The sequence below is a fragment of the Boleophthalmus pectinirostris genome, unplaced genomic scaffold (assembly GCF_026225935.1).
Source record: "Boleophthalmus pectinirostris isolate CB_2022bp ecotype Guang Dong unplaced genomic scaffold, ASM2622593v1 HiC_scaffold_21, whole genome shotgun sequence".
Classification (NCBI taxonomy): Eukaryota; Metazoa; Chordata; class Actinopteri; order Gobiiformes; family Gobiidae; genus Boleophthalmus; species Boleophthalmus pectinirostris.
In genome coordinates this window covers 10352647-10378004 of record NW_026571175.1, presented here as the reverse complement: position 1 = coordinate 10378004, position 25358 = coordinate 10352647, and the positions used below count along the sequence as shown (strand labels likewise).

At 38.5% G+C, this 25358-nt stretch overlaps 1 protein-coding gene across 2 annotated transcripts; it reads right to left on the bottom strand.

Moving 5' to 3' along the window:
* Positions 1-1075: 1075 nt before the first annotated feature.
* top2b (DNA topoisomerase II beta) lies at positions 1076-24564 on the bottom strand. 2 transcript variants are annotated; one of them, XM_055157336.1, is made up of 37 exons: positions 24041-24564; positions 22863-23021; positions 21141-21231; positions 19481-19544; positions 18155-18300; positions 17927-18024; positions 16727-16939; positions 16079-16252; positions 15602-15703; positions 15392-15529; positions 14988-15126; positions 14237-14394; positions 14038-14163; positions 13846-13956; positions 13647-13752; positions 13239-13348; positions 13044-13136; positions 12787-12901; positions 12382-12503; positions 11065-11213; positions 10498-10729; positions 9901-10035; positions 9608-9808; positions 9029-9224; positions 8415-8506; positions 8032-8184; positions 7872-7955; positions 7485-7682; positions 7228-7363; positions 6526-6687; positions 5199-5397; positions 4661-4749; positions 4101-4199; positions 3296-3427; positions 3025-3116; positions 2916-2948; positions 1444-1583 (listed from the first exon to the last, which is right to left on the bottom strand). In XM_055157336.1, the coding sequence occupies exons 1-36, from the start codon at positions 24077-24079 to the stop codon at positions 2925-2927; spliced, it is 4677 nt and encodes a 1558-aa protein (XP_055013311.1). In that variant the 5' UTR covers positions 24080-24564; the 3' UTR covers positions 1444-1583; positions 2916-2924. The 2 variants fall into 2 exon arrangements, with proteins under 2 accessions (XP_055013310.1, XP_055013311.1); XM_055157335.1 differs by lacking the exon at positions 2916-2948 and having other exon boundaries at positions 1076-1583.
* Positions 24565-25358: the final 794 nt, after the last annotated feature.

The following is a 25358-nucleotide window of genomic DNA, read 5'->3' as shown; positions in this document are numbered from 1 at the left end:
GTTTAAACTTTACACCTCACTCAGAAGTGGCTTTGTTTTGCTCCGTCCTCGTGTTCTGCTCTTCTCACGCGTTTGTGAAAGTCCCTCTGATACAGTATGGTCACATGTCCATCACAGGACATCAGTCAAGGCACAAGGAAAGAGCGGCCCCTGCAGGTCACAGCCTCGTAATAAAACCATCTCGTCTTGTTTGTACATTAACATACGCTCTTTATGTTGTTAACTTTACCATGGCCTGTCGTGGCAAAGTAATAAAATATATTTATTTTAAATGTCTCGGATTTTCATTATTCATTTATGAATTTAACAAGCAATTATTAGGCTAAAATTTATTTCTTCACATGGAGAGGTAGAATTACATGATTATAATAGGCCTAAACATGACTGTTTTGAAATAAATCACATTATTTAGTAAATTTAGAACATTTAAGATTGTAGAACCTGTAGTGCAAAACAGCTTTTTAAAGCCTATGTCACACAACTAGCCTACATCACTTGAGGCATAGCTGCAGTAGAAGATCCAGCTAAATTTAAAAAAAGATGTAAGTAATGATCCATAATGATGCATTTTATTGAAGGTCCCTAGATGACCCAGTGCAGTTTGTGCAGAATAAAATAACTTCCCTCAAAGTTGTGATCAGAAATGTGCAAAGTACGTTAAAGAAACGCCTCAAGAAAAATATTGTCATATAGCTTGTTTGGCGTCTGTTTATTTTACTCATTTACACATATCTTAATCTGAGTGTGAAATAACACTGGCCTAGTCCTTCTTGAGCTTTAGGCCATGGCAGTAGCCCTGTTGAACATTTGCTGACAGTGGTTTGATTCCAGCTCCAAGTGCATATAATTGTCACCTTTGGCAAGACACACCGCGTCTTGTCGCCATGGAGTGCACTGGTGTTTAGAAATTGGCTCTGCTCTGAATAGGGCTGGGCAACATGACAATAAAAATGTAAAAATTTACAATATGCAGTTTTGTTGATATATATCGTCAGATTGTGTTTAAGTAATTTTCTATATAAAATTATTTGGCTGTTAATGTGTGCGCAGCAAACACAATGACTTAGAATGGATGTATAAATAGTTGGGTGTTTATTTTACTACACAACTTCTATTCGTTCTTCCAGTTCATGAAACTATACAAAGTACATTTGCAGACGGACAACAGACTATCGCTTAGTTCAACTTTGTGTTCAAAAAGTTACATCGTTTAACAAGTAAATATGCCAAAGCCTGCGATCTTCTAAACTTCTAAAAGCTGCTTCGGACGAATACGGAACGTTTCAATGAGCGTTAAAAAACAAAGCAGTAAATGTCGAATAATATCAGAAAATCACTACACAAATTCACCAGGAATGGAAAAAAAAAATAAAAAATGTACAAAAGTCTGTGGAGAGTGAAGCGTTTGGGAGTATTTAGTCAAACATGTCATCGTCCTCTTCAGCTTCGTTGTCCGAGTCGAAATATTTGACCTCTTTTTTGGCCCGGGCTGAACCCCGAGATAAGTTGAGCAGACTCAGGTTGTTGCTGTCCAGATCGCCATCGCCATCGTCATCATCGTCAGATGGAGGTTTCTGGGGTTTCTATTTGGGAAAAAAAAATGGGAGTAAGAGCAGGAGTCAATAGAGCATTTGAAAGTGAGGAAAGCAGCAGAGCGGTTCACATTGGGCTCCTTTAGGTGTAAATATCTCAGAGGGAAAATGCTAATCACTGGGGTTCAGATGTCAAAACATTCAAAGAGCCTTTGCTTTGAACCCTTATTTGCACTTTTGGCATATCTTGACCCTGATAAGGCACAGATGTGAAGTGAAAACCATTTCAAGAAGATCATTGACAGAAGGACAAGGGTTTGAGGCACTATCGACAAAACAAAGGGTGGTTTGCATAAAAAATATTAAAATACTTAATTGATTTATTTAACTTTTCCTTTAGTAAGTAATTCCATATATTCTATTTCATCAACAATTTGCTCCTAAGAATGTTGTGACATGTGAACAAAACCCATGTTTTTTTTTCTAATTCCACATTTACTCCCAGATTCTTATATTGCAAAGGCTACCACAGCGACTACAGCAGAGGCACTCGAAAATCAATGGTCGATTTGCCACAGGGTTAAATCAATAGCAACACAGGGAACCAACAAGTACACACATTGTCAGAAACATACAGGAAATATGGGAGCAGTAGTGGCATTTCCAAACAAGAGCACATTTTCACCATTAGTGGGTTGGTAGGTAAAAGGTATGAGATTCCCAGACTCCCTATATGTTTGGCATTTCATTCAGGGGCGAGACTTGGCATTTCATGGCAACAGCTGCAATGTGTTGTGTTTTCAGAGATTCAGTTGATCTGTTAAAATTTTATTTATTTTATACTACACTGTAGTTATGTGTGAACTAAAATTGGCACCCCACTGAAAACAAGTAACTGTACATCAACTCATGGAAATATAGTGCATGATTTCTTGAAGCAAAAAAGTATGGAAAAACTGGTCATTATCCATCACACACACACACACACAAAAACACAAGAATGAAGAGTTTCCTATGTTCAAAAGACACCCAACCACCAGCTACTCATGTTTAAATATTTTCAAACGGTAATATGCTTATCTGGTCAAATTTCAATTTTATTGTGTTTTGCTTTTTGGACACAGCATAGACAAATAATAAAAAAAAAAAAGAGTGTTTATGAGTGGATTGGTGGGTTGCCATGGTTACAATAAAACAAGCTCCGCCCACAAATTATATGCCAAATATAAAGGAGAGCCCATTGACATTTCAAATTTAAGTCAGGATTTCTGGGAAAATTTAAGAATGGGTAAACTCATAATTCAGTTACTACCCACAAACAGGGAAGGCCAAGCAGTCTTTTGAAAATCTAAGACAAAATCAGAGCACCACTCTATGTCTTACCACTGCTTACTACTTGGACTCCTTTCTCCCTTTCTGGACAAGCAAAACACACAAGTTTGAATCTGTTTTCTGTTAAAATAAAGCACGTCTATGTGAATGTAATACTGACCCGTGCTGCTGGTTTGCTGGCCTTCTTCATGGGGCTGTACTCATCATCCTCAGAGCCAGAGCCCTTCTTCCTCTTCCCCCGGCCTTTGCCTCCTGAAACAAACATAAATCAGTTACTAAAATTGGTATTGAACTAGATACACATTAGACCAGTTATCAACACTTAAAAAGTCCCATTCACAGGACAGAAATGTTCCTAACCTAAGCTACTGTACAAAAATTCTGAGTATTTTGTCCCTCCATCTTCCTTCATAACGTGTGTTGGGTGTTACCTTTCAGTGCCGGCGTGGGCTTCTTGGAGCCTGTGTCTGAGTCTGAGTCCCAGATGGACTTGTCTGGTTTCTTGGCTTTGGGCGCTGGTGTTTTCTTGGGTTTAGGAGGAGTGTCTGATTGCTTCTTGGTGGCTTCAAAACAGAAAAGAAAACAAACTCTCCTCAGAAGAAGCTAATGCAGGTCTGTTCTAAAGACTGCTCCTCTGCCCTCTACTGGACAGACTGGAGCAATACAGGGTTGTGTTCAAAGTACTTCAAAACAGTGGTAGAAAGTATATTAAAATGTGTACTCAAGTAAAAGTACAGTTCCATGGCTAAGTACTTAATACTGGACATTTTATGATTCTTTTCTGGTGTGTTAATATCAGTATAAGTGTAAGTGGTAAATGGCACTGTTGTAAAATAGCGAGTTTCCCCATGTATAAATACAAGTACACATGGAAAATACCACTCAATTGGTTGATGGTGTATTTGTATTAGTTGACAAATTATTTTGTTTAGATTATAAGAATTTATATTGGGCCGCAAAAGTTAGTGAATTAGCTGAAGATTTTGTATTTTGGGGTATTTATATGTAAAATTAAACTCATGATTCACAAATTGAATAAATTGAATCTGTCAGAAAAAATGAAACAAAACAATGTATTTCTATAAATAATTATTTAGCATTTTAGTACCACGAAGGTGTAGTCTTGTAACTGAGTGTAATTATAAACAGATTATACTTCACTCTCTGCAGTCACAAGTACAAGTATCTAGTATTAGTAATTAATTTTCACCCTGGTTATAAAAATATGTGGCTTACCTTTTTTTGCTGATGTTGCTGGTGACTTATTAAAACTGTAACTGGAGTAAGTGGTGAAGATTCCTCTGTCACCATCATCACTGTCTGAATGTGACACATCTACAGACATACACAGTTTAATGATAGTACTGCAAAAACTTGTACTGATACTTAGCATCACACCCCCAGGGAATACTGAAGACATCAGATACGAACTACTCTGTCTGAGACAATCTTTAACAAGTCCTTCTCAAATAGCAATACATTCATAAGCTACCAAGAATTAGACAACAGTTTCCCAGTCACTCGCGTTTTTTTTTTTTTTTTTTGAAAATCAAACCCCTAAATCTAAACAGGACCATGAACACTTGGATTGATCACAGAATCCTGAAAATGTGTTCTTTAAATCCACTTTGTAAGAGTATCAGACAATTCAAGTAAAAACTGCAACTTTTTTTTTTGACAGTTTCTGCTAATGTGGTGCTAAAGGCATATAGGCAGAACACCCCTGCATGATGTCACTTCTAAGTATCAATATAAAATGACAAACAAATGAAAATGAAAAACATAAGTGCACCCACCACTGTCATTGCTCTTGTCAGAAAAGGCCGACTTGGAGGAGGAGAAGATGCTGCTGCTGGGTTCCTTCTTCTTAGGAGTTGTTGCAGGCCTATACCACACAAAGGTGTTATGGTTAGGTGCAACATCAAAAAAATAAGTTGTAGTTTTATTTTTGACACTACTGATTCTCCCCTTCCTTGGCTCTCAATGCTACGTCACTCCACCTTCAGAGTGCTTTCACAAAACAATCAACTAATGAAACTGCTGTACGTCACATCCGGTTTGTCAATTTGTTGTGCACAATTTGTATCATGTTTTTGTATTTTCATGGAGCGTGGGAGCATGACAGGAGCTGAGCAGTGCACAGAATCTTACAGCTAACCATAACGAGGGTTTGAATATGGCCCGGGAGACACTGCTAAAATATTCAACACGCGTGGATGACATATGATGTGGGAACAATGTTATAACATGGTAGAAAACTGAATGCGATGATTTTGCATAATACCCTGCCTTTAAACTCTTGCGCACACTAAAATTAAAGCATCTGTTTCTTACGTGGACTTGCGCACTGGAGGAGAGAACGAGTCTTCATCATCCTCGTCATCGTTGTGGTCGTTGTAGGAGTCTTTGGGCTCGGAGTCGTCTTTGTAGGAGCGGGCCGGAGACGTAGCCATGTTGTCTTCTCCGTTCTCCTCGTCCTCCTCATCTCCCTCCTCCTCCTCAGAGAAGTCGAACGTGTACTTGGGCTTGGACGCTGGGGGAACGAAAAGATGATTAGAGTTGAGAGTTGGGCCTGGTTGCTAACGGTTGCATCAGTCTGAATGAAGCTAATCGAAAAAATACAAAAGGGCTTAGGGTGGAGCGATTTGAGATGCAGTCTGTCATTACTTCTGACATTGTGGGTTAGATCAAAAGGATATTTTTAAATGAAGGTGAAGTGAAATCTACATCTAATGGAAACCAAACAGCCACACAGAAGATAACAACAACTTTCAAATGTTTGACTAGTACTGAAAAAAATACAAGCAGTAATTCTGAACTGGTTGCCTGAACACGGACTTAACAGGGTAGCTGGGGGTCTTAAAAGTCTTAAAAAGGTCTTAAATTTCATGTTCCTAAATTAAGGCCTTAAAAAGTCTTAAATTAAGTTGTCCAAGTCTTATTTTTTCACAAAGGTCTTTAATTTCATTAGCCTATTTTTTTGTAAACTCAACCGGGCTGCAGTGCAATGTTAAATGGAAGAAGAAAAAAAAAAAAAAAAACAACGTGAAATTACGTAACATGAATGAACGTCTAATTTGGAGTATGCACAAACAACTTTGGTTTCTGATGCCAGCGGCAATGAGTAAACAATCAGTAGAGTGGAGGATCATTGGATGGATCATGGGAAAGTGTAGGTAGATTCTAGATATAGTACCGGTAGTTGGTTGGTCATTATTAGAATTGGATCTGGTGTTTTTCACCCGCATAATGGGTGTGATGTTGGTCTTAATTTTCATTTAAGTGGTCTTAAAAAGTTTTAAATTTGGGATAGTTAAACCTGGGGATACCCTGCTTAAATACTTTATGAAGATGAGAATCAGTGAATCTCTCCATTGGATGGGGACCCGCCATATCAAAACTAATATGGCTTCTGACAAGGAAAAACAAAAGACCAAAAACATTGCGAATTTCTGTGGAATCAAAAAATTAAGCACGAAACTGTTAATCTGAGGTGAGATAAATTAGATTTTGTTTGTAAATGATACGTAACCAATGAACACCCTTTCACATTTCACATTCATTCAGGCTTTGAGTAGCCCTCAAGTTAAAATGACTGTATGCTTGTGTTGTTTCAGATAACTGAAACTGAAGTGTTGCACGTATGTCGCTCATGCTGTACCTGATAGCCTCTGGGACTTGGCCTCTCTGGGAATCACCACCGGCTCCTTGTCCTCTAGGTCAGAGTCGGACTGGGACTCTGCGTCAGACCAGGGGTTCCTCTTCTTCACCTTCTTGTTGGAGGAACCTTTGGGTGCTGCTGGTTTCCTCACACGGGGCGTTCCTGAGGCGAAAGTTTTACATTAGCAGGCTACATTAGCAGGCTACATTAGCAGGCTACATTAGCAGGCTACATTAGCAGGCTACATTAGCAGGCTACATTAGCAGGCTACATTAGCAGGCTAACAGTGTGTATGAAAAATAGATCAAAGACACTGCCTCTGGAAAAGAGCTGGCTTTAAAGCTTCCATCTGCAAGTTTATTTTATTAGGTTTTTCTGTTTTCACCAGTTTATGGCAGATGAGAAACCTGTTCGCCCTGCCCCTCACCTGGCTTCTGACAGGCCAAAGCTGGCAAACTACCAGACTGCAGTAACATAGGCAGCATTTAATGGTGATATGTGAGAATACAACGGGGCAGGTCGCTCAATCTAAATACAGATAGTAGTTTTATGGGACTTGCAGTTTATGGTTGTTTATATTACATTAAATCTATAAACTTAACAAGAATACACATTATGAATTAAAAATGCTCTAAGCCATTGCATTCATATCATAATCTTTTGAATGTGAAGTTAAAACACATTTATATGGTTAAAACTAACCAGGTTCCTTCTTCTCCTTCTTGACCCGAGGAGTCTTTGGTTTGGCAGCAGGAGTAGAACCGTCCCCTCCTCCTCCTCCCTCTATAACCAGGCCATCTTCATCCAGCTCCAACTTCACCGACTGGTCAGCATCACCCTAACAGAACACAAGATACAATTACATACAATGCAATACAATATAAGGTTTTTAAATTTGGTTAATATTGGTTAAAAAAACTTAGAATGTGCCCATAAGAATGTTTTGACATGACACGTACCTTCTTCTTCCTGCCGAGACCTTTCTTGGCAGACTCGGACTTGATTGGCTGTGTGGGCGGGTCCACTCTGCGCCCGAAGGGGGAGGGCATCGTCTCCTCCAGGTTCATTTTCTTCACTTTGGGTTTACCCACTTTGCCCTTCACCAGTTTGATGGCCCGGCCTGCGCTTTGCTCCTCACGCTCCATGTTTTCTAAATTCTGAGGGATACAGGAGGGCTTTTAGATTTAGACCACTTTTAAAGTAAGCTTTTGATCAGTGTCATGATTATCAGAAGTGTAATAAACACAACTAAAATGAAAACAAAAAACAGACTTCCAATTTAGGCTAAAACTTTATATAGAGTGGCTTTAAACAGGCACATAAAAAGGTATATTGCAGAGTCTTACCGTGAGTTCCTCCACAAACACTGCCAGGTCTTCCTTCCACAGGTCCTCTGGAGACTTCTTCTGGAGATCATGCAGCTCACCTCTCTGTGCAACACATTACAGAACACCTTAGCTATAGAATACGTCCTCAACCAAACCACATAATGAGGCGAGTGTGCACCTTCTGGTCCCTCTGTTTGAGCAGCTCTTCCACCTTCTCCTTGGTCAGACACCACAGAGGCATGTTGAGGATGTAGTTGAAGTTTGGTCCTGATGAAGAGCCCGAGTCTATGGAGCTGTCACTGTCACTGCTGTCATCATCGTCCTCGTGGAACTGGGAGAGAGACGGAAGAAGTTAGAGCTAAATTCTCATTCTGATAATGAATGTCTGGAGCTTTCTGTAAATTCTCACACACAAGGTAATAGCTTCTAAAGGAATTAAACTCTGTCTGGCTCCAGGTCCGCTTTAGCTAAGGAAGACCTAATCTTTTCTCACCAAACACAAACGTGATTGATTGACTGATTAGTTTATAACACCATTATAAATCATGGTCAGGTCTGTACCTTCTCCTGTGCCTTGGTCCATGCAGCCACAGGGTCAGACTCATAGCCTTTCTGTACCAACATGCGAATCAGCTCCCTCTTCGACTTGTTTTCTGTCAAAAGAAGTTAGTAAAATTTATCAGAGTTTAAGTGCATAAACATGAGCAGAACTTAAAGCAACTGTACCTATTTTTGCTGCCTTGAAAATGCAAAAAACATAATAACTAATAACTAATTATTCACCATGATGAGTTAATAAGTGCTTTTCAAAACTTTTCACACTGTATGCATGGGACTTATATACAATTGATTTGTACCAGGGTTGTCAAAAGTACTGAAAATCTGTTACTAAATCAATAAAACTAGTACTGAATTTAAATGTTGATTTGAGCAAGTAAAAAACTTACAAGCAGAGGACAGAAATTAACCTTTCCTGGATAGCTTTAGAACGATCTTGAGCCGTGTCAGAAAAAGTTTAAGACCATTATTTTCACTCTACTGAGTATACAGTCAATTCCTTAGTATCAAAATAGAGTTTGAAATTTTAGTATCATGACAACACAAATCTGTATTGGGGCAAAGCAAATTTTACATAAATACACTGGGTACAGAGGCCTTTAATATGATGTACTCACCAATAGAGATCTTCCCTTCGATCTTCTCCAGGACGAAGCGCGCCTGGTTGGACAGTTTGGCTGCCTCTGCCCCCAGGCTGCCCAGCTGCCAGTCCTTTCGGAGTTTGTAGTAATGCAGCCGGAGCTCGAAAAATTCTTTTAGGATGTCATTGACCGACTCATACCTCTTCAGACAGCCCATGTGATCGAACAACACCTACGGTATACATAAATATACAATGTTACTTTATGAAAAGCCTTATGCTGTTTAATGACTTGAAGTATATTTTATAACATTTACGTGTCACAGACCGCAGTAGCAATTGCTGAAATCCTAATCAAATTCGGTTTACAAGTGCTCCAAAAAGCTTCGGAAGTCAATTTCTCTAAAGACAACTGAAGCCAATTTAAACATGCATTTTAAAGAAGACCTATTGTACTTGTTTCTGCTATGCAGTTACAATCAGTGACACCCGTGTATCATAATGTTAAAATTTGGACATTTTAAATAGCAATATTCATCTAACAACGTAACAATAACACCAATGACAACTGTGACACCGTTAAAAGCTTTGAAAAGCTTTAAGAAATATTTCATACCATGGAGTTGCAGGTGAGTGAGGACTGGAGCTTGAAGACTTTATGCAGACCGGCTGCCTCTGCTTGGGCTAGCTTCTCCTCGGACATGCGCACCAGAAACTTGACCGTGGTGTCCGTGTGGTACTCCTTGTAGTCATTGATAAGGGCGGGGGTTTTCTCTGTGCCTTGGACCATGGGCTCCAGCACTGTCTCCTTGTAAGCCTAAAGGTGGAAATACACAACAAGAATGGATTAAAAATGATAACTGAAAAAAAATTTGCCTAACAATTCAGTATATTGACAACATGATTTACCTGTGTCCATGTGCGGATGGGCAGCTCTGTGATCTCAATGGTGTTTTTGTCGATGACGGACACTTCTCCACTCACCAAGTATTGGTTTGGGCCCAGTTCATGGATAACGCCTTTGAAGCCTTTGTAACTGGGGAGCTGTAAGACAACAATGGACAGTTATTTTACAGTTTTAGTCTTCTTCAAACTAGAATAAAAATCTGATACTAATCTATACCAAATCTACATACCAAAAAATTCACATTCACAAGACAGAAATAAAACTTTCATGAATAATTTTAGAATGATTCTGAGTTGTATCAGAGGAAGTATGAGACCATATAGACCGGTACTTAGTAGTATCCCATGGACCACTATGGAACATACCTGGACGACTGTGGGATTGCATAGATATGACCACATATATAATATTATATAAAATAAAGTATTATTATATAATGATGAAAATCACATTCTATTGCCTAAATAAAGAGTGTTTTTTTTTTTGTTTTTTTTTCCGGAGTCAGAATTGAGTACAGAGACTATTTCTTATTATTCAAATGGAGTTTGAAATTGTAGCATCACGACACTGTCATAACACTACTAGGGCTACACATTTACCATGGGCAGGGGGTCTTGGTGGTTGAGCATCCTGTTGATGTTGTTGACGATCTCTCTGGGATCGTAGTTGGGAATCCTACAGGCCCAGCCCGTGCCAATGCCCTCGGCTCCATTCACCAGCACCAGGGGCAGGATGGGAATGTACCACTCCGGCTCCACCTTCTGGTTGTCATCAAATAGGAACTTGAGCAGGTTGGAGTCCACAGCTGGGAACAACAGCTTGGCCAAAGGACTGCAAAAAAAAGTTTTATGTTTATTACATGCATTACATTTAAGTGCATGTGACATGTTAGATAACTCATTTCTCTAAAACATAGTTCATCCTTAGATTTAAGATTTGACTAAAATCTTGCCTAGACTTCTAGTTTTAGGTTATAATCTTACTTCCAGGTTGGACACAGGCAGCAGATATGGCATATGTAGAGGTACATTACCTACCAACCACAATGTTAAACACACAAAGGGCCAAGACTTCCTGTATTTTCCATTTTTTTCTTTTCTACTCTTCTTTTCTATATTTTTCTCAGTGTTTACCAGATTGAAATCACATGTGGTTTTGTGCCTTACCTGAGCATGGTGAAGATGTAACGGGGGCTGGCAGCATCTTTGCCTCCATTGATGCGAGTACCAAACTGACCCAGGGGCTGCAGGATGTTTATGTTGTTACTGCCCACGAAGTTCTGAGCCAAGTTCACAATGGTCATCATGAGAGCTTGCTGCAGGGCATTAAGAATCACAACATTATGGATGGACCAGTATACAAACCTATATACATCATAAACTAATAGATAGTAAAAACATGTAAAAAAAACAAAGTTTAGCTCTCGTTTACATCAAATACATTCTAAAGTTATAGAATTTTTTTTTTGTTTGTTGAAAATGACATTCTATTGACTTGTTTGATGGATTAACAAGATTCAGTTGTTTTATTATTAATGACTAAAATGACTGAATATTCTTTTTCTTTTTTTTGTGGCAGCAGATGGGCCCGGTCAAGCAGAAGTAAACAGCAAGGCCAAAAATTCAAGTTAATGCATCCGATATAAAAATGTATTCAACAGATAGCATATGTACTCTAGTTTATAAAACTGTTTACCTTTTTTCTGTACCATTTTTGGTTCTAAAGTTACATACGTTTTAACCAGACCATGTATGCAATATGGAACAAAAATGATTTCCCAAATTTCAAAGACCTGCAAATCATGTAAATAAATTGATGTATTTCATCATATCTTGTGTTATTCGACCTTTGAACTGTTGATGAAGGTACTCGATTTAAAAAAAAAAAAAATTTGAAGTAATATTAAAGTATTCGGAAGAAAAAAGCTGACAAATTATGCAAAATCATGCACTTTCTACTTGCTTGCACAATTTTCCCTCCATTACTTTTCCCTCCATTACCATGACCTTTCTTAATAAAAAATCTCATTACTTAAAAAGTAAGAGGTTTTTCAACCTAATCTTGTACCATATGGTAGAAAACTATATTAAGGAAATATTCAAACCAGTTTGTTAAGGATATGTAAGTGAGAACCGCTAGTTATTGCTGTTTGTATTTATTGCCCAAAAAGTGCTGCATATTTCATTCCCTCCGTTACCAACATGAGTTTTTTTTATTTTTTGTCAACAACTTGAAAGAATATCGCAGGTTTAACTTTACCCTGTTGGAGTGTTAACTCTTTCCTACATTCTAATACTTTACTTATTTCAATAGTCCCTCTAGTTTCTGAATAAGAGCTATTTGAATGTAAAAAATCTGCCCCCGTTTCCCTCCATTACTGCTTGATCGGACCCAGATGAGAGTTCACTGTAAGCTTTCAAATAACATGCCTCTTGATTTTAGCCCAAACTGTCCCTTTAGCACAGGGCTGGAGCAGACCATACCTCTCCATGGTGGTAGGCAGACATCTCGGCCACTGAACCAGCCAGCTGAGCCACTTTGACCTCTCGCTTGTCGTTCCTCTTCATACAGGTGAACAGGACTTTCCTCTGACCGGGCTTCAAACCTGCAACCCCCACAGACAGGTGGGTTAGGAAAATTTTAATTTCTTAAGATTCTAATACTTGTAGTTTTACGCAAGATTGAATCATTTTAATCTAATTTTAGTTGTCAAAAATGTCTTGCTCATTTAGTTGGTTTAAGTCAACAAAAAAGTATGTAGTAAATTTTTTAATTTATTATGTAATTCATCATTTAGTTTTAGTCAGCAAAAAAGTGTGAGAAAAATATTCAACAAAATTATCACGATTTGAACAAGCTGTTTTAACACATTGGAATTTCATACACACCATCAACTAAGGACGGGATGGACCTTTCATTGTCCGAGTTGGAGAAGAGAATTAACTCCTTGTTGATGAAGTCATTGTAGGACAGGTGTTTGGTTTGGGTCCCATACAAGTATTTCTATAAAAAGAGGAAAGCAATGATTAGTTTTCTATAGCTAAAAATTCAAAAAACATAACATAACATATGGTAACAATATGAATATATGAACATAAATTAACATGAACATTAATTACTACGCAATATTTGTTTGATATATCACCTCTGGGAGCCCATGCATCCTCCTCTGCCTTCTGTCCTCCATGAAGTTGGTCAACCACTCCTTTCGGTCATCTGTCTTCTTCTTACTGAAAGCCTATAATATACACACATACATCACACATTTTGAGTTATTTGAAGTCAGCTGTTTTGTTTAAATAATAAAGAAAAAAATATATATAAATGAAAAAGTCCATACCAAAGTGATGGCGGCGTCATCCTCTGCTCCACTGTATTTGAATGAGATGCGATGTCTCTCCATATCAGCAAAGTACTCCTTTGCCTCCTTGCTTGTACTTGTACCCAAACCTAAAACATTCACATGACATTAGTAATAATAAATAACATGTTTTTGACATGGTTTTGAAAGTTTCGCTTTTATCTTTGACCCTCTGAGTCTCCCCTCCATTTGCTCTCCCCACTAAGTCACTCCCCCTTCAGAAATCTATCACAGTTAGTGAGCATCCTGCTAATGAGAGATCGCCAATTTACTGAAACATGGGTGGATGACATCCAACAACTCTTCAGGCATATTTTTGATGAGGGAAGAATGTTATAACATGGATTCTGCATAATACCCCCTCTTTAAATATTTTAATGCTCAGACCTTTGTAGTACTTTATATGCCAGGTTTTAAAGTTCTCCGTCTGTTTTTTCCACTCGTTAAACTCTGGGATGCTGTAGAAGGACAACTCCTGTTTATTCTTGGTCACCTGGGAATACAAAGAGAGAGGAAGGCTCAGAATAATCTCAGGAGGATTAATAGTGCAGCATATTTGAAAGTATTAAAAGGTACTGCTGCTTACTTTGACAATGGGTGTAATGAACTCCTCCAGGAATGTGTGCTTGAGCAGAGAGGGCCAGTTGTGGTGGAAGAAGTTGATGAGCAGCCCTTTGATATGGGAGCCGTCTTGGTCCTGGGGTATCAAAGGCAGGGAGAGAAATTGTCAGACCCTTCTAACATACTTGAGATTGTTCTTTGTAAAATCGTGGCTCACCTGATCGGTCATGATCATGATCTTGCCGTAACGCAGAGTGCGTAATGATTCTGCGTCATCGTAGCTCTTCTTGTACTGCAGACCCACGATTTTGATGATGTTGTTGATCTCAGCGTTTTCCATAATCTGTTTGGAGCATGTAATTGTTGTCACGTACAGTATCAGTAAATCCAAAATGTCTCCTCCCTGTCTAACCCACCTGTTTGTGAGTGGCCTCTCTGACGTTGAGGATCTTCCCTCGGAGCGGGAACACCCCGTATCGATCTCGTCCAATCACTCCCAGTCCAGACACAGCCAGGGACTTGGCTGAGTCTCCCTCAGTCAGGATTAGCGTGCATTCTGATGAGTGCTTTCCTCCTGGGAACAAGAAAATGCAAAATTGTGTCCCATATTAATTATTTATCTATATGTATTATGCTGTATCCTCATCATACCTGGAATTGTGTTTTGTTTCATTCACACATATTTAAAACACAAATACAGCACATTTAGGCTGTGTTCTTTTTGTCAAACTGAAAACATTGTGAGGTCATCAAATAGTAATGCAGAATGTCTTCTATTGATTTTAACTTCATACACCTTCACTGGAATCACTTGAATACATGCCAAACTGTGAACCTACACTTATTGAAACCACTTCACTTCTTCTTGCACCAGATGATATTAGAGACTTTCTGGGGCAAACTCAAACTGAAAATTTTAAAAAGGCAACAACTGAAGGTTTTTCTAGAGTTATATAGTAAACCAATTCAAATGAATTTAAAAATGTCGGTTAACTTTAAAACTGCCACTTATGACGTCACAAAGTGAAACAGAGCATTTTGAGCTTTGGAGATGTAGACAGCCCAATAATGCAGGGTTATTCAAACAAAGTCTCCACTACATGAGGACTAAACTAGGCTCAAACCAAGTAAATTAAAAAGGTTTCAGAGTATTATGGCAGTACACACCGGCGTCGTTGGCGTCGTCCAGTTTGGGGATTCCCTTGATCTTGCTGTGCTTCACTGAGGAACACTTTTTGTTCAGCTGCGTCTGCGCTTTGAACTTTACCCAGTTCAGAATGCTCTCCACAATCCCACAGTTAGTCGCCTGGAGGAAACAAACACAGAGAATCAAAGTAGAAACCTCTCAATGTAGACATGTGATCAATATAAATGTCATCCAGGAAATATGGGGAAATGGAGCTCAACAGTGTCAAAGTTTTAGAAATAAAATTTAAATCAAATTATAGATCTTGTGGCCGCTACCACACTTTTTTTTTGTCTATGGGAAAAAATAAATGAAAAATTAACTTCCAGAAATGGGGGATGGGGTCAGTGTTGCGCTCCATAGGAAATCAAAATAAAGCCCTTACAGCGCGAATAAACTTCTCGGAGAGAAGGCACTTGGAGCCGAAGCTCTTCATTTGCAGTGTCATGTTCTCCTTGGTCTGGGAGTCGAATGTGGGGTTCTCGATCAGACAGTTCACGAACACCCAGATGTGGTTTTTCACCTGCATGAAAACCACAGTTATTTTAAAAAACACCACATGCAGTTATCTTACTGTGAATAACATATACTCTACCTGAAAGGGTTTGACAGACACTCCGGCCTTGTTCTTCTTTTTCACAACCTCAATAAGTTTGGATACGATCTGGTCCACCACGTAGTCAGTGTGCCTACCTCCCTAAAACATGACAACAATTCATGAGTTGCTTCCCAAATTACTTTTCCTCCGGGCAATACATTGTAAGGATTTTAAGATAGAGTGATGGTCAGCTAATAGCTGATGATTGTTGAGAGTTGCAGCCAAGAAGAAAAGGAAAGGTCAAGCCTTCACATTTTTTCTGGAGATCTCTGCTGACAACAAAAGTGAGCCAAGTATGTGTATATTAAGAGATAGTTAGATGAAGCAGGGATACACTATAGATTAATCTACCCAGTGAGACTCCTGGTAACAGCTGATGAAAGAAACATGTTTATAACTCGCCAGATGAAGCATTGTTATTAGTTTAGGCATATTAAATACTTTTCTTCCAGTCTTGTTTCAGAGAGGTGGTACCTTGGTGGTGGCGATGCTGTTGACGAAGCTGATCTGCTGGAAGCCCTTCTCGCTCATGGTGAGGCACACATCCCAGCGTTCGTTCACCGCTTCATTCACAACCTTCAGTGCCACACCTGTCTCATCCACTTTGTCCTTCACATACAGGTCCACATAGCTGCGGAAACTGGTCACCTACAAAGATAAAAAATGGGCAGGCAATGTCAGAACAGCATAACAGACATATAGAGGAAAATATACATTGTGTTTTTCTGTCTGCTTCATACTGTATGTCTGCTATCTACATCTGACTCTACTCGATGTCATATTTTGGACATTTTAAACCACAATAGGCATCTAAAACAACTTACGGTAATAAAAAAAAAACAGTCGGCTGACTTCCTGACTAAAAGGCGAGTGTGAAGAGGGCGTCATCACAGATCACACTAGCAAGCATGAGCAATGGATTTTTTTTGTACCATGGCAGTGAAAATAGGAGTAGATGGGAGCAATAACACATGCTAAATACAACTTCAAGAGGGTAGATGAGAAGGGTAAACAACTATAAGATGGTTCTGAAAAGTCAATTTTGCCTAATAGGTCTGCTTTAAGATTATTCCGAATTGTACCGCAGTGTGATTTAGTGTTGTAGATAATAGCTGGACTCACAGGTAGTTTCTTGCCATTGAGGGAGACTTTGACGCCTTTGCAGGAGCCAGCGATGTCATAAGCTCTACGCGTGAGCAGGGCCACGATGTCCTTGTCCAGTTTTTCCATCTTAAACTTGGACAGGTCGGGCTGGAAGGTCACACAGGTGAAGTCCTCTCCATCGAAGAACTTGATCTTAGGATCTGCGGTCTTGGTCATGTTGTTCTGCCACGTCTGAGACAAGCACAACAGAACAGAATAAGAAAAAATTCTAAAGGCTTTAAACACCTGGATAATGATGCCATCAGTCATTAAAACTTTGAGTTGTTACCAAAATATTTTTGTGCTCATTAAAAAAAGCAAGTTTCACATCTGCCATCTACCGATAAAAAAATACATAAACTTGCATATGGTAGCTTTAAGGGCATTGTAGAGTATTGTTTAATAAAATTATTTTAAAGTTGTAAAAGCACTTGAAAGGTTGATCAGGATCAGCTATAAATGCACTAGTACTGATAAATTATCAACAATGTCACTCCCATCTGTATTTCATTGCAAATTATATTTGCTACGCATGGTGGAACTATAGAATACAAATTTATACACTTAGTTGTTAACTATTCTTAGAAAAAAACACCCAGAAAACATATTTTTCACAGTTTAAAAAATAGGTTATCAAACAACTTTGACTACAAGACAGCAAACTAAAGATGCATTCTTTTAACAAGTGAATTTAACCCAAACCCAAAGCATTTGTGAAAATGATCGCTCAGCTGTCTCTTCAATAGCACACCAGGTGAGGGAGGATACACATAACATACACCCATTATGTGGAGTCAAGAGCCCAGTCCACCCTGTTGCAGTGACCAGCCTACCTTATTCAGGAGCATGTGTGAGAGCCCTACAAAACAGCATGGCACACTGAGCATTCTCAAAGCAGCAGAGGGAATTGAATAGAGATGGGCAGATACCAATATTTAGCTTTTAAAGTCCATAGCGAGGCCCACACATTTATCTTTTGTGTTACTTCAACTTTTCTCTTCTAAACATAATGACAACACATATTTTACCTGTTGTGTAAACATAGCCATGTAACACTTCTCCATTTCAATTCTGAGTCATTAAAAGCACAAAAAATACTGATACTAGACCCGATATACGACCCATATTTCACATATATACATACATATTGGTATTGTGGGTTATTGTGGAGGGTCTGACCTGTTTAAAGCTGTGCCTGTACTCTTTGCAGGCAGTTTCCACAGTGAACTTGGTGCTGAAGATGTTGCAAAGTTTGGCACCGTATCCGTTTCTTCCACCTGTGTAAAAAAGAAAGATTGTAAATAGCGCACATAAACCACAGTAGACGCACAAGGGAGTTTTTTTAAAACATTTTTATGCCAGCGTGATGTCTCTGCAAAGTATCAATAAAAGAACTCTTTGCGATACCTGTGACTTTTTTCTCCTCGTCATCATAGTTGCTGGAGGTGAGGAGGTGTCCAAAGATGAGGGCGGGGACGTACATCTTCTCGTCTTTGTGTTCCACCACAGGAATGCCTTTGCCGTTGTTCCAAATGGATATAGTGTTGGACTCACTAGAACAAAATGAAAAACAGATCTATTTATTTTTATGTAATTGCGCACGTGCTTTTCGGCTTAATTTATTGTACAAACTCATTTCAAAATTTTAACATGTATTTCAATGCAATTATCTGTCCTATCAACACAAAATTAAAACTCTAGTGATCCTGACACCTTGCGTTTTATGCGTCATGTCCAGCTATCTATGTTTTCAATAAGATGAAAGAAAATTTAATCAAGAATTTATCAACATTGAGAAAAATCATGATTCTTTTTTTCCTCCATATCAATAGTGACATTTATTTTTACACCAAAACCAGAACACACCCGAACTGTTAGTCGCCACACCCGAAAAAAAAGAACAAACAAAAGATCACAAGATAAATAACAACTGGTATTTTAGGAGTCAGTGTATCTTTCTGTATTATGGTGTTGAGACTAAATTTTGGTAATGCTATGCAAATAGAGATTTAATGAGTGTTTTATGCCCCTTTTTGCTCCAAATGATTTGATTTGAATTGATTTGAACTGATTTGATAAGACACAAAATTTAGTATCACTTTAAGATAGCATGAACTACTTATCTAAATTAGCCTTAATAAAGCATCAAGTGGTTTCAACAAGGCTAAAACAATAGTTGTAGGTTCAAAGTTTGGCTTGTATTCAAATGATTCCAGTGAAGGTGTGGCGTTAAAAACACAATAGAGTACATTCTGCATTACCACTTGATGACCTCACAATGTTTTCAGGTTGACTAAAAGAACACAGCCTAAATGTGCTGGATTTGTGTGTTAAACATGTGTGAACAAGACAATTCCAGGTATGATGAGGATACAGCATAATAACAGATGAAAAATTTGCTTAATATGGGCTCTTTAACACAACTGTGCATTTTCTTGTTCCCAGAATGAAAGCACTCATCAAAATGCTCATGAATCTATTTTACTCATATCTTGAGTTCTTGCATCTGAGTTCCTAAAATAAAAAAAACTCGGCCTAGCTCGTACTTCCTCATTAGAATGGATGCAGTGGTGCTAATAGCCTCATTTTTATGGCCTGTACAGCAGCAGTGGAGCCGGGAGCAGAGCCTGAAGGACACGCTGTTGTCTGCGAATCAACAGTCTGGAGGTGCACGGCGTGGGATGCAAAGGCCCGGCCGGTGCACATTTACCAAGGTTTGAGTGCTCTACTCACGGGTCTATGGTGATCTTTATGGCAGTCATGTTCTTGTCCCTCTGTTTGTTGTCGGCAGCGTTCACTGGAAACAGAATGAAGAAATGTCAAAACAACTGTATAGAACTAAGAATCTTACAGACTTGGGAATACTGGTAAACATCACATACAGGAGAGAAAATTGGCAAGGGCAAATAAAAAGCTGTTTAACATGCAGTAAAAGTAAAATCCTCCAGCTAAGGCCGTCCTGACCGAGCCTAGCTCAAGATCGTGGAGCTGTGGCCCTGAGCACTATATGTCAGAATCTCCCTCACAAGGAATCAGTTAAGTATAGTAAAGTACGTGTAATACAGCTGCGTGTCTCCTGAGTCTACTACATATCTAAAAATTGTGGGTTACAGATTGCAGACTGAGACCAGGACAAAGATTAAATTTAGAATTGTCATATGACAAAAGACAAGCTGCGACTCAGATCAAATGTGTCTGATATTTTGGAATCTTTGTCTCAGAGCAAGCGATCATCTCCCTGCATATGTGATCAATCTTTGTGGAAACAGTAAACATGAGCACTCCCATCAGCAGCAGAAGGGATCCGCTGTGAAGTGGACCCTCTCCAATTCCTTTTCATTTTCTAAATTTAAAAAACGTGGAAACGCCGCTAGCATATAGTGCTAGCCTCTGCTAACTGGTACAATTTTGGAGACATTTTAGCATAGAACCTGGAGCCAGATATTCGCTCAGACAATCTTTGGTCGTAGCCATGACTGATTATGCCCACCATTGCCGAGCCTGTGTGCTATCATACCATTTACCATTCCTCATGTTGTGTAGTGTGACATCCAATCCGAACAAAATCGTGCAGTGGACACGAGTCTTTAAAGAACAGAAGTTTCTATACAAATCAGAGACAAAAGATGGTCTCTCAGCTGACCCCATTCCCAAGTTATTTTTAGTATCGGACTTTTTTGTTCAATTGTACTGCACAAGATACAATTTACTTACAATAACTGAATTACTATGGTGATTGGTTCTTGCTCTCAATGCTAGTCATTACGGACAGAAAGAAAAATTACTCAAAAATGCAGGATGCATGGATCACTTTGAGTGGGTAAAAAGTTACGTTTGTTCTTTATGGTTAGTAATGAAAAAAAAAGTAAAGTAATTTTTTGTGCTGCCTTACAAACATAGCTTTCCTGACTTGTCTAAACACTGTCCATAGTAGATATCAGTTCATTTAGAGAACAGTCTAGCTGTTCTAGACCAAGACATTAAACCACAAAAGCTGGAACAACATGACTGTATGCAGAATGGACGAGGTAATTCAACTTTACTACCAGAAAAACAAATAATTCTGGAATTGAGTAGTATTTTCTGTCAGACATTAGCATTCTCATTTCCATTTAAACACGCTGTAACACTCCCAGTCTTGACATTGCCTCCATATTTCATTAAACTGCTGCAATGGTGTGTAACAGACAGTCCACTTCATTAAGCTGACGCTGCATCTATGAACCATTCACATTAAACATAAATAATGTGGTTTTTAGAGGGGCATATATGAGTGAAGACAGAGCCACGATAGTGATAACGCTATCATGACTAATAGAATAATGCACTGCAATGAGCTCAGATGACGAATGGTGGATGCACTAGTGCAGATGAAGACAGTGCACTCACTCACCCAGAATCTCATCGAAGATTTTGTACAAGCCTGGGACGTAGGTGATCTCCCTCTGGTTCATTCCGATTTCTTCGTCGAACACCCACATTTGCTGCAAAAGGAAAATAAAACACAAATGTCTTTACAAGAGCATAGATTGGAGCTGTAAAATTAATCACAATTTTAATGGACGTAATTTTTTAGTGCCATTGGTTCCTCCACAAACAACAATCCTGTAATTTTAATTTGTTCTGAAATGTGATTCCTGTATTTGTTTGTCATATTTCTGTCTGTTCTTCTGCACATGTTTAAATGTGAACTCTATTTTTAAAACACAAATTGTTGTGTCCCATTATTAAAACACAAATTGCAAATCTAATAGCAACTTGTCAGAAAAATCAGTTAGATATTTTTCCAAATAGCCCTAGCATAGACATATGGTAACTGCATGGTCTGTAGGCCTTTAGTCGATTAATCAGTTGATGGTGTCTTGGTCGACCAAAATGTGTATAAGTCAACTAATTATTTTCTGCAGATTATAAGGCTTAATATGCGACAGCAGGATGTAGAAATTATTGAGTTTCGCTTAAGACTTTTATTTTTGATATTTATATGATATAGGCACAGTTATATACATTAAAGTTGATTCAGTAGTTAATCTTTATACATCGTTTCCAAGTATATATTTTTTTAAATAAAAGAATAATTGCTTTTGCATGAGCTCTCTTGTGGTTGAAGACGTGTTGTCCTGCAGTTTGGGTCAGATCTTTAGTCGTTGTTGATTTTCTTACTCAACTACAGCTTCAATATTAGGACTATTTCCCCCCAAAGCCCCCTTGCCCCTGTATAAAGACATGCAGGTATGTTAAACTCGAGTTAGCAAAATGCCTCTAGACAATAGTGTCAATAGTCGTCTGCCAGATTGGATTGTAGTTTTCCCAGCTGGTGCCTCCTCCCAAACGACTCGCACTTTAACTCACTTAACATGCAAATAGGGACTGGCTTCATCCTTTCACCTCCAAGTCTGACCACGCCTCTTGATTATAAACATTTACAATAGGGATCAATAACGACCAATACTGTCAATACTGTGAAGCATTTCCCTCACAAGCAATCCATATTTGACTCATCTTAGTTAATACAATATTTTGGTGTAAAAATTCCACTTATTTCCTCCTCTAAACAAAAAAAAAAACAAACAAAGAAAAAACCCACTGATTACCATGTAGAAGTAACCATTTTTATCTGTTATGACAACACTACTAGCACAAGAGATCATGTTTTTCCATTTTTTTGCTCAGCTTGTTTTTAGCTTACGGTGGGCCACCATAGTCTCCTCTACTAATAGGAAATACTAAATGTGGCAAGGCCTAAAACAAATGAATGTAGCTGTGGCAGGGTATTAAACAAACAAAACTACTTAGATCACGATCCTTACCGTACATTTGTTAGTGCAACCAACAAGAAATACTGTTCATTTAATAGTAACACTGTACAATTCATCTTTGTGCTAAGAGAAATCAATAAACACAATTCTTACAGCTCCCCCTAGAGGAAGCAGAAGGCTTCCAGCATTTTGTCCGGTCAGAGGGGTCTGGTCATCATGTGAATTGTGCAAAATAAAATGTAAATGTTTTTTGAGGTGGTAACAGCATTATAACTTTTATAAGATTTAAAGCTCACAAGAGTTGGTTTTATGTAATATTTGTGCAGAGTCTCTAAGCAGGCTGTGGGTGCCCTTACCTGGGTAACAGGCTCCACACTGCCCACATATGTGTCAGGACGCAGGAGGATGTGCTCCAGTTGGGTCTTCTTCTGGTACACTCTCTCCACAGACAGTTTGCTCCCCTTCTCCTTCTTTGGGGCCTCCATCTTACCAGGGTCTCTGCCATTGGCTGCTTCCTGTTCAACAGAAAATAATACATTGAAAACTTGTCAGAATATAACATATAAATGAGACTTGTTGCCCAAACTATTTCAGGCTAAATAAGTATCACGTGCATTAAGATGGGTTAAATCAAGTTATTTCATTTTATATTAAACATAAGTAAAAGTAATACTGTGTCTTGCTTGAAAATTATTTGTATTATTATAATTAATTTGGTCACAATATATATTACAGTACTATATGGTAGTGAAGTTTAAAGTCAGAGGGGGCTGGTTGCATATTATTACAATGTACATACTTTAATACAAAGTAACATTTTTTTATTTTCCTGTTTAAAATTAATTTAGTTGATAGGCCCCAACACAAGCAGATAATTTTACTACTACTACATGACATTTTTAACCTTATGTGTATGACTATTTTCATTTTCCAAATATTGCAACCAAGTACAGGGAAGTGAGCGGGAATAGGCTGTAAGTGAAAACAGTAATTTTCGGATCACTCAAACATGCATGAATCACTTGAAACACAACTTTGAGTAAACTAATGAGAGAACAGCAATTACAACATGGTTAAAAGCTCCTCAGCGATCATTTTTGCATGTCTCCTTCAAATACAACTTCAAAACACAATAGTTTTGGAAGAGCCCATAGTGGCCATTTAATGACCTTTAAAATGCTAATGAATTTAGTAGAGCTCCTTTTAACAGAAATACTCACGGTAAAACTAAGTAATATATTCAATTAAAATGATGCCAAAACGCAGATGACTTAAATAAACATATAGAATACACTAGTACGCCATAAGTGAGCGATAAGATCTTTATGGTTTGAGGGGAAAAAGAAAAAGTCCAGGAGCCCGAAGAGGAACATGAGCGTTTAAATGGCCAATGTTTTGCTCTGCAGCGGAGGAATGAATGGGGATCCCAACAGCCAAATGTGTACCCGCTGTAGCCTACCGAAGCACCACAATTTATCCAAACGAATTAAAGATTCTTAACCACACATTAGTTGTAAATCGATAAAAAACTTACCAGCCAAGCCAATCCACCGCTGCCTGCTCCGTTGGACATGTTCCTTTGTGGTCCTTAATGTTTCTGTGATGGAGCTTCCGAAATGTCTTCAAAATTCCAGCCAAAATTCCGATCCACCGAGAAAACAATGCACTCAGATGATCAAACTCAACAGATCCGACTTTTGCCCCATGTTTTTCTAGTTTTGCAAAAGTTAAACCAGGAAGAGGCACCAAAACAACCGGAGAGGAGGGACTAGATCACGGCTATTGTTAAAATCGACGAGCGGAGGCAGAGTAAGGCCTAAACTTCCAACAAAGATGCTAACCGGGCTACTTGGCTAGAAATAAATACTATACAAAACGTAAAATAAACACAGCGCTACGATGACAAATTAAAAGGACACAAATTAAAATGTAAGACCAGGCAAACCGCTCTGCAAGCAGTTTATCCGGTGTAAAATAGTTTTGTCTCAGAATAAAACCTAATATTGGCTAGCTTTAGCAACCCCTGTCCGGCTCCGCCATCTGCATGATAGACGGCGAATCGGCTTGCAGAAAAATAGGCCAATCAGAAGCCAAGTCACCGGCGCTCTGGCCAATAAAAAAACAGTATTCGCTCTTGTATTTTCGGTTGTTACCACCAGATGGCGCCATACACCACGGCGTCGCATAGGAATATAGACCGAGCCTGCAGACGAGTCTACTGTAAAAGTACAGTCTGTGCCACCGATTATTAAAGAGGATATATTACGCAAAGCTCTTGTGAGATTTAAGCCATGTTAAAATGCTATTGCGTCCTCAAAAACATACCTGGAGTTATGTTTTGCTCCAATCACACACTGAGTAATCCTGGTTTTGTTCATCTGTCTACATCTCCAAAACTCAGAACGTTCTGTTCCACCTTGTGATGTCATGAAGCAGTAGTTTTCAAGTTAACAGCTACCTTTTACCACAATGGAAAATAATTCACAAAGTCTACTTATAGCCAAATTCAATGAAACTGAAACATATTACATCTTTTGCCATAGTGAAGAAGAAATCATTCCCCATCTCTTTTAAACTAAATAAAAGAAAACGGTAAATACTCAAAGGAACTCTGGTCAAATCTAGAAACACTTATCCTGCAAAAAACATCCATCAGTATTCATTTGGACTGCTCAAGCATAATGACCCACTTCCAACATAAACAATATAAAATTTAATATTTAGTAAACCTGTGCATTCTGTTGGGAAAGTTTCATATCCATAAAACCAAATTCTCTACTTCCAGACCCCTATTTAAAATCAAATCTTAGATATTAAGAATTATCTTCAAACACTAAACTAAACAGTATTTC

Excerpts from the sequence above, each read along its gene's own strand:
- top2b (XM_055157335.1), bottom strand. The coding sequence starts at position 24,079 with ATGTCCAACGGAGCAGGCAGCGGTGGATTGGCTTGGCTG. Across the intron at positions 14,164-14,236 it reads GAGAGGCCACTCACAAACAG|ATTATGGAAAACGCTGAGAT; the intron begins GTGGGTTAGACA and ends TGCTCCAAACAG. Across the intron at positions 12,504-12,786 it reads CATCCCGTCCTTAGTTGATG|GTTTGAAGCCCGGTCAGAGG; the intron begins GTGTGTATGAAA and ends TGGGGGTTGCAG.